This window comes from Halichoerus grypus, chromosome 12 (genome assembly GCF_964656455.1).
Source record: "Halichoerus grypus chromosome 12, mHalGry1.hap1.1, whole genome shotgun sequence".
NCBI classification, from domain to species: Eukaryota; Metazoa; Chordata; class Mammalia; order Carnivora; family Phocidae; genus Halichoerus; species Halichoerus grypus.
The window spans coordinates 54,419,620-54,434,699 of NC_135723.1; the positions used below are offsets into that span (position 1 = coordinate 54,419,620).

Here is a 15,080-nt window from a genome sequence, read left to right on the forward strand (position 1 = left end):
AGAGAGGAGAAAGCGGAGGTCAGATGGGAGGCGCCTGTTCTGCCCTGTTTGGGGTTTTCACTTTCTCCCGAGGGCGGGGCCGGTGCGGGGAGCTGGGACGAGAGGGGACTTGCTGAGCCATCCCATCCCCGCCGTCGCCCTCGCTCATCCCCTCAGGAGACAACAGATTACAGTGCCTGCCTGACCCCTTCAAGCGTCAACATTCTGTAGTTCAGCTCCTTTCTCAATCCCTGATTTCTGTATTTTATAAAAGGCTCTGCATTGTACTGGAAAAACAGAGAACAAAACCTACTGGACCGAGGCCCGGTAAGGATGGCCTCAAAGCCCTCGCCTCTCCCTCTGCCGCGGGCTTTAACAGGGCCCCTTTGTGTCCTTTGATTTAACCCGGCCCTCAAGAACAGCAGTTTTAACGGAGATTTAAATTCTGCGCAGGATCGTCACTTGCCCACCAGATGTCGCTAAAGTCCCACATTTTGGTCATGACCGTTTCCGAGGCCCCTGTCCATCAACGATATTCATTAAGCACCGAAAGTGCACTGTGTGCTTGGCCGAGCACGTTGCAGATAAAAATTCCTTTTTCCCAGGATTGTTCTGAGGTTAAAAGAAAGTCCTTTCTTATATTAGATAAAGTTTGTCTGTACAATGGAAAATTTGAGTTGCAAGCCTGGGACCACCTTAAAATGCTTGTCTTGAGGGCCTGTTAGGATTCGGGTTTTAGGCATACTGCATTCCACTTGGCTAACTGCAGCCTCCAGAACCTGGGATGACAAAAATGTAATTCATATTTCTGCATTTCTCCTGGGACGGGAAGCCTGAATGAGAAGGCAGCCGCCTAACAAATCTGTGAAGTCAAAGTTGAAGATGTGGTTGGTAGGGGAAGGGTGTCGTGAGCCTCGGCTGTTGGCCCCATGAGAGAGCCTGCTGTCCAGAAGGGTGGTGAATGTTGGGTGGAACTTGGAAGGGATGGGTGCTTCCACGTCATTCTACATGGCTGTGCTGGGCATGCTTGGAGCATGGACCCGGCGGTCTGAAGGATCATGATTTAGCTTAAATCAACCAGAAGCACATGCCCATCCTACACAACCCCCAGCTTTCCCCTTTTGGCCCTGGTGAAAACCCCAGAAATGGATGGGCACGAATGTCCAGCATGTCTAGCATACATACCAGACCTGGTGTAGAAAAACTCCTTCCGGCTTCCTAGTGGGCCCCTCAAGCCTAATACATCCCAAACTGAGCTCTTGATAGTCTCCTTCAAACCTGCTACCTCTAAGGTCTTTCTCATACCAGATAATTACAACGGCATCATTCCAGTTTCTTGAGCCAAAATCCCTAGGTTTAACCTTGACTCTTCCCTTTCTCCACATCCAGTCTGTCAGTACATGCGGGCATACCTACCTTCTAAACATATCTAGAATTATTCTCTGTCATACCACCCCACTCCCCCCATTTGGTGGAAATCACCATAGTATCTTGCTTGGATCATTCCAATACCTTCCTAACTGATTTCCCAGCTTCCACCCTTACCCCATTTTTGGTCTATTGGGAAGTCAGCAGCCAGCATGATCTCGCTGAAACACATATCAGATCATGTCATTCTCTGCTTGAAACCTTCCAGTGGTTTCTCCTTTGAGCTAGAGGAAACATCCAGGCTCTGTGTGTTCTGGCCACATTGTCTCTGGCCTCTTCTGCTTCTCTCCCCTCGCTGATGGGCTCCAGCCACCCCAGACTCCCTGTTGGTCCTTAAAGCCCAGGTGCACATTTGGGATCGTGGCTGGCTCCCTCCTTCTTTTCAGGTCTTCTCAGCAAGGCCCTATTCATTTCCCAGGGCCACCATAACAAAGTGCTGCAAACTGGATGGCTCAAACAACAGAAGTTTATAGTCTCGCAGTTCTGGAGGCTGGAAATCTGAAATGAAGGTGTTGGCAGGGTCCGTTCCTTCCGAGGGCTGTGAGGGAGAGTCTGTTCCAGGCCTCTCTCCTTGGTTTGAAGCAACTGTCTCCATGTTCACGTGGTGTTCTCCCTGTGTGATCTCCGAATCTGCCATTCTTATAAGGACACCAGTTTTACTAGAGGGCCCACTGCAATGACATCATTTTAACTCTGTACAGACCCAGTCTCCAACTAAGGTCACATTCTGAAATCCTGGCAGTTAGGATTTCAACATGTGAGTTTTGAGGGGACCAATGCAACCCATAGCAACGACCTTCCCTGGCTGTCCTGTCAAGTGTTGCAGCCGCCTGCCTGGCTCGCTCCAGTCCCCTTCCCTGCTTCTTACCTTCTGAGCTACTCCTGCTGATTTTATTTATGTGTCCTGTTTATTGTCTAGCTCTCCAAGTGGATTGAAGCTCCATGAAGAAAGGGATCTTTGTTGTGCTCATGGCTGTTTTCCTATCACTTAGAAGACTACCTGTCACATAGTAGGTGCTCAAGAAATGTGTATGAGGTAGAGCTGATGAAGTGTGTTGCAGATTAGTGTTAGCTTACTAGTAAGAGAGAGGCGGGAGGAGAGAGAAAGTTACTGGGTGATTTGGGGAAGAAAAACACTAGGCAAGTGTAACCTGAGGTCTGGCATGGGCTGGCCCTCCTGCTTCCGGCCTCTCGGGCTTTTCTGCCTTACAAAGGGCACTTCATCTCCATCCGGGGCTCAGTCTGGGCTCAGTCCTCTAGTGCTTGCACCAACGTACTCTAAATGAAACCACAGAAAATCCCTTTGAGGGGAAGAGTAAGCGTCTGTCCTTCTCAGTCTCGGGTCAGAAGCATGATGCTTCTGGTTGGCCACCAGGAAGCTCGAAGCTTGTTAGGTGGAGCTGCTGCCCAGGAGTTCCTGGCCCTGGGGTCGGAGTTTGGGTGGGGGGGGGGGGGACAGCTGGGGATGGGGTGGGAGGGGCCAAGGAAAAGCCTTCCCTCCCGGGAGCTGCAAGAGGCGGTGGCCCTGGATCAGGTGTGAACAGGCCCAAGGTCTGATCTGCCTCGTTTCTCCATGTGTTCATCTGTGAATGACAGTGTGAATGCTGACATTAGTAGGACCCCAACTTTGCAGGCTCTATGCAGACATCTTTGCTCAGATCGATCAGCAAACATTTAGGAAGCCGTTGCTGTGTCCCAGGGTCGTGTGGGGCATGCAGGGATTCAAAAGGAAATCTACTTGTCTCTCACTCTAGCACGCACAGAGGACTCTCACACGCACTGTCCCTTTCATGGTCACGGCTGCCCGGTGGCAGAGATGGTGCTAATTGTCTTGTTTGACAATTGAGAGCAATAAGCATAAGAGAAATTCAGGGATTTGCCCAGAATAGAGTAGAAATGTGGGTGCAAATCTCCTGGCATGCATCCAGTTGTCATCTTCTTCTTCTTCATCATCATCATCTTCACCAGTAGTTACCAGTTGAGTGCCAACGACGTACCAGGCCCTGTCGTCAGCACTTCCACATGCATCTTATTGTGGTTCTCATACAACCCTGTGGGGTGGGGGCGTATTAACCTCCCATTTATGATGCACAGTCAAGATGGAAACTTTCACTAGTTCCCCCAGCTCTTAAATGTCTGAGCCTGATCTCAACCTGGCAGTCGGGACTCAGAGGCCACCCTGTTAAGCCTTTTCCTGACCCTCGAGGCAGCCCACGCTGATGGGGGGCAAGACAACAGGGGGTGGTTCCCCAGAGAGCAATGGGTGGGCCCTGCTTCCAAGAATGCAGATGGGGAAAGGGGGTCCCGTGGGGGATGGGGTCATCCAAGAGGGCTTTGGAGTGGACAAGACTTACTTGGGAGGGACGGAGGGGTCGCGGGCACAATGTGTTGGGGGGGGCATGGAGAAGAGACTGGGCAGACCTGGGTGCTGGATCCAGGTGAGGGGGCTGGGAGAGAAGGCCTGCTGGGGCCAAATGGCAGAGCGGGGCATGCGGAGGCCACTGAATGGACAGTTTACACTTCCTGTGTCTCCTCCTTACCCTTCGGGAGGCAGTAGCCGGCTTGGTACTCAGAAGCAGGCCCCGCCACAGTGATTCCAGGGCCTTTATTTGGTTATTTATGGCCAGCACTCATCTCTGGTAGGACTGTGGAGTCAGCATGGGGCATAGGACAGGGAAGGGGCGGGGGCCTTTTCCCTTCCAGCTTGAGGCGGAGCAGGGGTCAACTGAATACAAAGGAGCATGAACAGTTCTTATTTCCCACATCAGCCAAGTCACTTCTGTAAAAACAAACAAACAAACAAACAAACCAAACCAAAGCAAAACAAAACCAACTAGCTCTAGCAATCACAGATTTGCACCAGCTTTCTTAGCAGCCACTGGCTGGCTGGAAGGGACCTTAAAGGTCTTCTAGCACAGCCCTCATGTAATGAGCGAGTTGGTTTCAGGTCTGTTTGCACGACTCTGGTGGGGAGGAGCTCAGTATCCTAAGGGCAATTCTGGTGGCCTGGACTCCTCTGGGTACGGGCCCTCTTAAAGCCTTTAGGATTTTACACTTCGAAAGTAGCAAATAAGCCTCACATACATGTATTTATTTAGATAATTTAGTAGGAATCAATCGCCCCGCCCGCCAGAATATCAGTTTAAAGAGGGTACCAAATTCTTAGTCTTCTGGGGCATCTGCCTGTTTCTTGGGCCTGGAGAGGTAAGCAGAAGCCAGAGGATGAAGCACTTGCAGGCAACTGAGCTTTAGTTCTATAGCCTGGAGGCACCACTGAAGGATTTTGAGCCGGGCAGAAGCATGATCACATCTGCGTTTTAGGAAACAAAAATTTTGAGAGCAGTTTGGAGATTATATGGGGGGAAATTCATGGGACCGCCTGTGGTGAGGGAAGGACACAGGTAGAAGTTTGCTGTAATGACTGAAAGACTAGACAGCAAGGGCCTGAGCTCAGTCAGGGGGACGGGATGGGGATGCTGGTGAAGCTGATGAGCAGGGGATGTCGGAGTGGGCAGTCAAGATGGTCTCCACACTGTGGACTTAGCCTGGTGGTGGCCTCACCATATGAGATTCTCCCAAAGGAACTTCTGAGTTACGAGATACCAGAGACACACTGTTGTCACAAAACTTGGGAAAGATCTTGCCATTGCCTTAAGTCTCCCATGTGGGCTAATTGCTTTTGACACCTGAATCTTTCTTTCCTTTTTTTTTTTTTTTTTTAAGATTTATTTATTTGAGAGAGAAAGAGAGAGAGAGAGAGCACGAGCATGAGGGGCAGAGGGAGAAAATCTTAAGCAGACTCCTCGCTGAGCACAGAGCCCGACTCGGGGCTTGATCTCACAACCCTAAGATCACGACCTGAGCTGAAATCAAGAGTCAGATGCTTAAACGACTGTACCACCCAGGTGCCTCCAGACTTTAATCTTTCTGCTGCACCGTTTTTGGTTTTGTTTTTGTCGGGACTATCAGAGCAAGTGGTCAGCTACAGGGATTCTCTCAGAACGCGATTATTTTCTCGCAAGTTCTAACTAGAAAATACCACCTCTCACCACACACAGACAACATGGGAACCTCAGATGTCTGTGAGCAGGAAAGGGGCCTTCGGGGAGGAGCGCTCAGAACCACTTCCCAGGGGAGCATCTCAGGCAAGCAAGGCTCCCAGGCTGGGCCTGCCTATGGGTCTTCTGGGAGAAGAGAGGTCCAGCGAGGAATGCCTGACTTTTCTACCCTCCCCACTTCCAGGTCTAAAACCCGGGGATGTCAGAAACAGCCCGAGGTATTGGGAGCAAGTCCACAACAAGTAGACCTGTTCTTGTCTTCCTAGGGGAAAATGCCCAGGCGCATTGAGATCTGTAACATGGTACAGTGTCAGCAGGAAAGAAATGGTGAGGTGATATGGCTGGCCAGCAGGGAAGGGCTGGGAAGAGTTCCCACCCTCCGTCCCCTGCCCTGCTTTCACCCTGGAGTGCCAGAGCCATGCGAGGAGGACCCAGAAGTTCCTTTCCCCCCAGGGTGGGGTGAAGCACAGGCCTCAGGGGTGGCTGCAGAGCTTACTATGGGACTGCTGTGGTGAGGAGTGAAATGACCCTGTGGCAGAAATGCCCTGAAAACCAACCATAGGGAATCCTAACCCACCCCCTGGAAGACCCCCCAGCCCGGGGTGGGGGAGGAGGGAGGCATAATGAGGAGCCACAGTAGGGCTGAGGAGTAGGTCACGTTCCTCCTGAGCAAACATCATGTCACCGTAAGAGAAACAAAACTGAGAGCTACAGTTGGACCCAGTTCTGAGTGTGGTTGGAGGAGGGATCTCAGCTCACGGCCCCAAGAGCCAGTGCAGATGCTCGGGACCGCACGCTTCTGCAGAGTATGTCTGTCTTGCTTGTTGGGTATGCCTTTCTTGTGCTGGGAAAGGCTGCTGGTGCTCCCGCTAACTAGGACGCAATTGTGGGGCCTTCCGGAGCAGGAGTACTCTACTGAAGCATATTAGCAGGTCTAAAGTGTTAGAAATCTTATTTGTTTAAAGTAGTGAGTGGAAAGCAAATACACAGGCGACTCAGCGGGGACCCAGATGACCTCAGAGAAGAATTTTCCCTTGACATCCAGAAGGGCCACTTCTGGGTGATGAGAGTCCAAGAAAATCATCTTCTGGTCTTCTTTACCCTTTCCCATATAAAGACAAGGCCTCTGCTTGGCTGTGTGACAACAAGTAGTTTCATCCATGAGGCGCTCTGCAAAGCCTGACTATTGCCCATACACTGAGGGAAAGGACAGTTTATCGAGAAAGACATGCCCAGGGAGACTTCATTAGCTTGGGTTAATTCTGCTGAGGTAACAAATCACCCCCAAACCTCAGTGGCTTCTAATGATGATGTTTTATGTTTCACTCAAATTATGTGTCCTTCCCAAGCTGGAGACCCAGGCAGACGGAGACACCTCTTCCCGGAACACGGTAGGTCTCACGGCGGAAGCGACCTGGCAGGCATGGCTATCTTGTCAAGCTTTAGCTTACAGGCTGCACAGGTCACTTGTCCCCATTTTTCACTGGACACAGCAGGACATTTGGCCACTCCTGAGTTCAACATGGCGAGATACATAATCCTCTGACAGGAGGGAATTACCACATGCCAAAGCTTGACATCGGTGAGCAGGAGGTATGATCCTGCCATAAGAAGGGGTAGATTTTGAACCATGATACGGTCTAGTCTTCCCACCGCCCCAGAGCTGGTTGTTAACCCTGTGCTTCACTGTCCCTCCCACAGCTCCGGTGCAGGCAGGGCCTGGGGCTTCCCTCGGTATCTGGATTGGTAAGGGAGAGGTCCTGATCCCACCTGAGTGCGATGACAGGGGCGACAGAATAGGAGAATACTGATGTCATTTCCTACACAAGGTCTTAGGTCCCCCAACAGCCCCATGGCAGCCTGGGAACCTCTCCACCTACTGGTGGCTCTCTCAGTGAGCAAATGATTTCTGGGTCCCAAACAGTGAGGGCCAGGACGCAGGCCACGGAGCCCACAGGTGCGGCAAGAAGCTATGAGGCACGAATAGTATCTTGAACATAATCTTATATTTGGAAAAGCAATTTTTAAAAAACACTTGAAAATACAAGATAAGGTAACAGTGACTTATATAAGTTTTCACCTTATATTGCTTGGCCATTTTTTACATATAAATTATTGCTTACTAGCTTCGATAAATACACAGCACAGTCATATACACAGAAGCAGAAAGCACAACATAAGGAGAAAGAAAATACTGTTAATGGCAATTCTGGTAATTCCACAAGTGTTTCATATTTACCAGCTCTTATAATGGTGGAAAACTACAAAGTGTAGTCCCTGAGAAGTTAGGTAGACACCCTGACTGCGGGGTTTCTATCTTCTAATTGTTAACGCAAGCTGACAATGTCACATCAGTCCTAATTAATGGTACATTAAAAGGCGAGAGTCCTTGCTTCAGGGCGTCCATTTCATCCCAGTATTTAATAACTGTGTAATACGAATACAATAAATAGGCTATGCAAATAAATATTACTCTGCTAAAAAACGTGTAGTATACACAGCTTTGCTTTACACAGTAGTACAATTTCATCTAACTTTTTGGCAATTTTTAAAAACTTTTCTTTCCCCTACTAGTTTTAAGCACGATGGCCCACTCATTAATATGCAGGCTGAAATTTTAAGGACATGTCTTTGAAGCACTTAAAAGAAACTCCGTATTAGACAACTGCAGTGGACCTGATCTTCCTCCATTTTAATGTTTCTGCCTAGTTTCTGAGAAGCTCGGATTAGCTATGCCACCCGAGAACGCGAGCTCTGGGATCTGTGCTGTGCTCGATGGCTGTAACAAGACGTGGGGCTGGGACCGGGGCCGTGGTGAAGCCCAGCTCCAGGGACCAGAAATCACCAACTCCCTCTTTCATGCAACTGTCTCTCTCTATTCAGAGGCTAGTCTACATGGCACAACGCCTTCTGCTTACCAACAGGGAGGTCTGGCTTTTTGCTATAATTATTCCTCATCCTTGTGAATTCAGTGTATGCTCCACGCAACTTGCTTGTGGACAGGGGTCTAGGAAAATGCATTTATTCAAACATCATTAAGGATACTAACATAAAGTGAATGCAGGTCATAATATTTAGCACTATAACCAGTTGGTAATTGTACAGATTATAACAAAAGTGAATTTAAAACACTGTAGCCTTTGGAACATCTGCAAATACGTAGGAGAAAAGTTTCAGAAAGGCTGCAGTTTTGCCCGCAGGACCCTGTCCTGTGCTAACGTGTAAGCAGGGCTGCTTTGCTGGAACGCGGACGCATCCCCAGGCCTGCAGGGCTGTCTGGAGCTTGTGCTGCCGCAGCAAGAACCCACGGAGAAGTGCTCATGCGCCACTTGCTGAGGAAGGTGGCAGCGGACAGGAGGTTTTCGGAGTGAATGGAGATCTTAGGCAACCACACAAATTTAAGACCTGGGAAGGAGCTTGGACATCTTTGTCTGCCCTTCTAGCCAGAACAGAACCTATTCCCAAGAGATGTGGGCAAGTATTTGGAAAGGGAATACAGCCCATCCCTCTTCACAGGCGGCCTCGCTGTGGGACAGCCCGGCTTTGTGAGGGCAAGTTTCATGCTGAGCCAAATCAGGCTCCCACGGTTCCGCCTTTGATTCTTGAGGTCCAGATTTAAGTCTCCACGGGCTTCGGAAACTGCTGAGCTGCTGATGCTTGGGAAATCTCTGGAGACAGTTGTTAAATTTCAGAAAGACTTGGAAATTCTGACATTCAGAAGACAGGGATGAAAAAGCAAATGTAAACTACACAAAACCCTCCCTTCCCGCTGCTGCCCTGAGAGTCACGTGACCATGGCTGGAGCGAAGTGCTGGCAAGCATCACGTTCTCCCCGGCCTGGGTCTACCCACACCGGGTGGAATACTGACCACACCATCGGAAGGTGCTCAAATGCGATGTATGTGTGGATTCATCTGGCTGTGTACGTATCTGAACTGGGATCTAAGCAGCAGGTGCTATGCTGAAATCATTCCCCACTGAAAATGAGTCCTCAAGAGCTAATGTTCTGGTGGGAGCAATGGAGACCTAATGTGAACAGATCTAATGGTAAAATGTGGAGACAAGGTCAAAATGGCCTGACATGATCACACTGGCCAAATGATCCTCCCTAGAGCAGAGAAAAGGCGAGAACACAGGCCTTTGTGCTGTAAGCCCAGGCTATCCCCAACAATTGCCAAGGGGAGAGCTTTCGCCTTGATCAGCCGTGAGAGGAGCCGGTTTTCCCCGGTTCCGCCAGCTCTCATCTTCTCCAGGGTCTCAGTCCATTACCCGGTAGCCTGAGCTTGTCTTTGAGTGGCCCAGCCCTGGATGGTGCCTTTCTCTTATAGCCCTGTTAGTTTTCAGGACTCAAGTTTCAACTGTGGGGACAGATGGAGTCTTTTTGAAAGTCCTCCCCCAAATTTTCTCCACGTGGTTCCTTCCCGTGATCTTGCAAACTCGGTATGGTTCCTAAGCCCAGGAAACAGCGCCGCTGAGAGGGTATCAGCAAGCGTCGGGCACATCTCTGTCGTAAGGTGTGGATGGGACAGCAGGAAGCAGTTCTGTGCGGGCACCTGAGGGATGAGCAGGCAGGAGCGTGAAGAATTCACACGCGTGGAAAATGAAGGCTGAGGACATGAAGCAGGGCCCTTATATTTTAGCAACGTGACGAGCACCTAGCCCGCAGCGGTGGATTTCACTCTTGTATCCCACAGGCTTTTGTTGTTCACGGGAAGCTCGAGGGAAATACTCTAACCAGTTCTTCAGAATAACAAGAGGTTTTATTTGCTAGAGGAGCCAAAATAGGAATAAAAATAGACTAAAAGACTCTGAGACTTTGGGGGGGGGGGAAGACAAATTATAGAAAGGCTCCAGCCGTCGGTTGGGAGGTGGACTGCAGGACTTCTAAGTGTCCAGCATCAAACAGACATTTGGGTATTTGGGGGTTCTTATTTGCTGTAAGATGGGCGGTCACTAGTCACTACCTTGCTCTTGTCTCGTGAGGGCTAAGTGCGTGCCACATCAATCCCACTTAGCCTCCCTGTGGTGGCTGTTACTGAGCAGCCTGCTGGAGGCCGGCAAAACACCAGGGCCTCATCAGGCACAAGAAGGCAGACCTCTGGGACTCCGGCACCCCTCGAAATCGTTACTGAGCGCCTACCCTCTATCATACACTGTGCTTTTTAAAAAATCACATTGTTCCCAATAAGAAATGCGAATCTTCTTGCATATGTGAAGAAAATCCCCCGAAATTAAACAGTGAGCCCATTTCTTGCAGATGACTACTATTTTTCCTTATTGGCAAAGCGACACAGCCTAGAGCTGCAGATCAGTTGTGCAGAAATGCATTTCCCCCGCAAGCCTCCATCGACAAGTGATTGTGGATGCAAAGAAATGCATGCCTTGACATCTCCCTTCTGGAAATCAGAGCACGGAGGCCAGCTGCTGGTCCGCACTAACTTCCTAGACACGAGGGGCTTTTGGTGATGTCACTGTTTGTACTGACAGCAGCCACTCCTTTTCCCTGGAAATCTTGAGATGCCATCACTGTCTTTAGGTGTTCAAATGAGCTGCTTCTCTGACAGCCTATACACAGTAATCTACCACCAGGCAAAGTAGAACTCCCGGCTCATGCACACTCGTGCTGATGCATTTGGTCGCTAGGACAAGACCTGCTCTCGTCTTGACGCTAGCACATCTCAAGATCAAAACTGGGTTGGATCAAAAAGGCAGTCAGAAGAAACCAGACTTCTCCATTTCAAGAATGCTTCTGACTCCTTCTGCCTTCTTGTTCTGAGAGCAGCTCGGAGAGGCCTCTCCCCATCTCTGGCGGCTGACATCACTTCCTGAACATGCTTTGCTTGGCTTTCCTGTGTGCATCTTATGCTGATAAAACTCAGCAACTTCTTTTCTCACAGGAAAGCAACGTGCTCCGCACTCACGTGCCCACAGCTCAAAGCGCTGCAGTTACGGGGGAGGTGCGGGGGGCCCTCACACCCGCGGCTCAATCCTGTGGGACAGCTCAAACAGGGCCTGCTGGCTGTCAATGACATACAGGTGATTTACATAGGATTTCAACTCTTGGTGCTCCTTTGGAGACACGTCACCTCCTGTTTTTTTGGAGGAAAAAAAAAAGACAAGTCAATCTCATGAGAGCAGAAACGCTATGTCTAAATACCAGTAAAGTCTCACGTTGAGGCTTCGAGTACATCTACCAGGTAGACGCCTAAAGTCAGCATGCCGGAAGGGAGGTCTGTATCCTCACGGTGGAGATGCTTCTCCAGCTCAGACTTGGTCCTCAGGTCAGGTAATTAGACTGGCAAGCTATTTGCTTTACTAACATTCATAGAACACTTATCACCTAACGCTATCTAGTATTCAGTGATTGCCTTAGTGAACCCCCTCCAGAATGGGAAGCTGCAGAGACACACAGCCAGGAGGGGGCAGAGCACGACCGGTGCCCAGGCCATGTGGCTTCCGAGTCTGCGTCCACGGTCCCAAGACACAGCAACTGCCTGCCTCAGTGGCTTTCCCTGGCTCTTCTAGCTCAGTCTGGAATCGTCAGAAATCACTGCCCATCTGCTCAGTGCACGGACACCAGAGTTTGTGTTTAGATGCCGTATAATTCTTTGGCGTCTTTACTTTTTGAAAAAAAAAAAAAAAAAAAAAATGAAGGAACTATTTGAATGAACAGGTATCACAGAACTGAACTTAAGGTATGCTTAACAGGCAAAGCAACTTCCAGAAGTATGTGGATGGGCTAATGTCTACCCAGCAAAAAAAAAAAAATGTCTACCCAGCAAAGGACAAGGCAAGGGGGTTTTCCACTCCCAAAGCCAGGGCCGTTAAGCACCTGAATGGCTGCAAGAAGCTTTCGTGCCCTCTGAGCACGTACGTCCGTGCCACGCGGTGACGGCTCTGATAAGGAGCCTGAGATAAAGCGGCCTGCACAATGGGGCAAGGCCACTTCCCAGAGCCAAACCCAAACACAATCCAAAAAAACTCCCCCCAAACCTCAAGGCACCGGGGGCCTGACTAAACTGCTATAGAGAAACAATGTCCCTGCGAGACAGATGGTGAGGTCACCTCCCCCGGCTTCCCGGTATCTCAGATGGGAGCAGTGGCTTTCGGCTTGAGGAGAAGGGCCCGCAGGAGGCTAAGCATTTTAAAGCAGCAACTTTTTTCTCTTGGTGAGGTCCATTTTTTTTCCTCCTCTGTGACACCTGTGTTTTATCACTTAAGGCGTGTATGACACGGGTAGCTTGTAACTCTTAAGGTTTAATGGCAAATGAGGCTTCCTGGTTTCAAAGAGTCGAAGCACCAGGAGTTAAAGTTTTTTACCATTCCACTTGTTTGGAAGTGACCAAAAAGTTGTATTATTCTAGAACACCTTCTCTGTGAGACCCTGAGAGACTGCTTTTGGTTTAGTAAATACTGGCTTAGGAAACATAGTGGTACAAAGATAATCTTGTTCTTAATTTTTTGGCCTGAAGATGGCAGAATGAATGAATGGTTCCAACCATGACAGTGACACCTGCCTGGCACTGTACAATTTTTAAGTGGCTTGATTAATGTCATCTTATTTTATCCCCGTTGCTGACATGGGTTTACTATGTCTATATAAACTGTCAAAATTAATTTCACTAATTCAGTCACAAACACAGTTTTTTAAAGATATGTAAATACAGAACACAAAGAGTTATGCTTTGTACTGGGCAGACTTACTCCCTGGTGATGGGAGGTTAGGACAGGGTCGAGGTCCCCAAGCCAGTATAACCGTCCTGCCCACACTTGCAGAGTCTCTTGGTCAGTGAGACTGAGGTCTTAGAATGAGCTGAGCACCCACCAGTACTTGGGAGGCAAGGGAGGATGAAAGGACTATGAACCCAACACTCAGCAACATTATGCTTACGCATTTGAATGAATCTCCACAACAGTGTTATTATCACTGTTTCTACGGTAAGTGAATCTATTGTGTGCTTCACAGAGAATTACATAAGCACGTATCAGGTGGCAGTAACTGATGTAAGTATTTAAAAACTTAGGTCCTGTATTTGTAACTCTCCCTTTCAAGCAGAAACTTGGTAATTCATACAGAATTTCCGTTGCTTTGTAGGGGACAATACAGCCAGTCAAGACCAGCCGGGACAGAAAAAAATCCTTAAGAATATGCACCTATCCTTAGGAAGTAGGACTTCGATCTTTCTACTTTATGTGTACTTTGTATTATTGAGACAATTACTTTATAATGAGGATGTTTTACTTAAAGCTTTATTTAGTGGTCAGCTTTGATTGATTTATAATTATTGAATTTAACTTTCTAATTTTTTTTACTGCTCTTCTTATCTACAGAACCTGCACAAGGCAAAGAAAAGAGGATGGGTCAGGAAATCAGGCGGGCTCTGCCGAACGGGTTAACTCTCTGAGGCTCCGCTTTCTGCTCTGGGTTAACGATCTCCATGCACCGATCACCAACACCGGTGTCAGGAGGCTGGTGCCCATGTGAACGCTCCTTGAACTCAACAAAGTTGATTTCCTTCCTTCCTGCAGGGTTTTAATGCTATTTAAACATAGTGTAAATTATGCTTGAGGTTTAAAAAGGAACACATATTCCTACATACGTTCATCTCAGTGGGGAGTCCACAGAAGTGTTCAGAAAAATACATTTTCAGTGAAAGGTGGCTCCAGACAGGAAGTTTTTGTTGGAGAGGAGTAAAGATTCTGGAAGCCTGCTTCAGGCACTTTTGCAAACTGTGTTCCTATTCCAGGAAGCCTCCAAACAAGGAGTTTAGGGACAGGGTCACCCCTGATAAACCCACTGGTAATTGGGAGCCCCGGGACAAGCAAGCAGACTTTCTGGGTCAGGGGTACGGTGGGGAGCCTCTGATCATCTAAAGTCACTCTGTATGGGGGAAACCTGCTGCCGAGAGAGGATAAAAAGCTGCCGTATCTTGTCTTCCTCTGCATCCCAAACAGGCAATGACGAAATGAGAAGAGAATACAGCATCTGCATATTACACTTTATAATCTGTTTCAGTACATTCCCACCAAACACTTGTGACTGGCTCGCAGTCTGTGCCCAGGGGCGGTGAGCTGACATCCCGTGCCCGACTCCCAGTACTCACCAAACTGATTAGTCCTGCAGTGTCTCAGGGTTCGGACAGTGTCGGCAATCATGTGCTGCAAGGGAGAGCAGGAAACGTATCAATGGAAGGGTCACTTAGGGTGCTGCGGGGGTAGCGCGGTACCTGCCGGGATGGAAGGATTTTACACCCTTGGGTGCAAACAGAAGAGCTGTATTTGGAACTGGACTTTAACTGAGAATATTGAGCTCAGATTACAAAAGGATATTCAGTCTTTGTCTGCAGAAACAGCACTCATCCCGGGCTGCACAGAGTCCAACTGAGCCCTGGGTTTCCACGTGCCATGGACTCTAACAGCCCATTGTTCACACAGTGTCAGGAAATCCAGCACCCCCACCCCCATCTCCCTGTCCGAATCTGCCTAGGCTTTTCATGTCAGGGGATGTTTTGCCTGTTCTCCGTGAAGCCTTTCTGAGATTTCCCTTCCGAATCTGGGAGGCTCCTTGGGACAGTATAGATTGGCCTGTGTGGTCGGCACTGCTCGGGATCTTTG

General features: G+C 49.0%; 1 protein-coding gene across 3 annotated transcripts in view; it reads right to left on the reverse strand.

Annotated features, from left to right (window-relative positions):
- Positions 1–7,452: 7,452 nt before the first annotated feature.
- RAPGEF5 (Rap guanine nucleotide exchange factor 5) overlaps positions 7,453–15,080 on the reverse strand; it is a 225,194-nt gene continuing 217,566 nt past the window's right edge. For all 3 annotated transcript variants that reach the window (XM_078059361.1, XM_078059362.1, XM_078059363.1), the window contains 2 exons: positions 14,570–14,624; positions 7,453–11,554 (listed from right to left, as the gene is read on the reverse strand). In XM_078059361.1, coding sequence (XP_077915487.1) covers positions 11,436–11,554; positions 14,570–14,624 — 174 coding nt within the window. In that variant the 3' untranslated portion in view covers positions 7,453–11,435. The remainder of the gene's footprint in view (positions 11,555–14,569; positions 14,625–15,080) is intronic.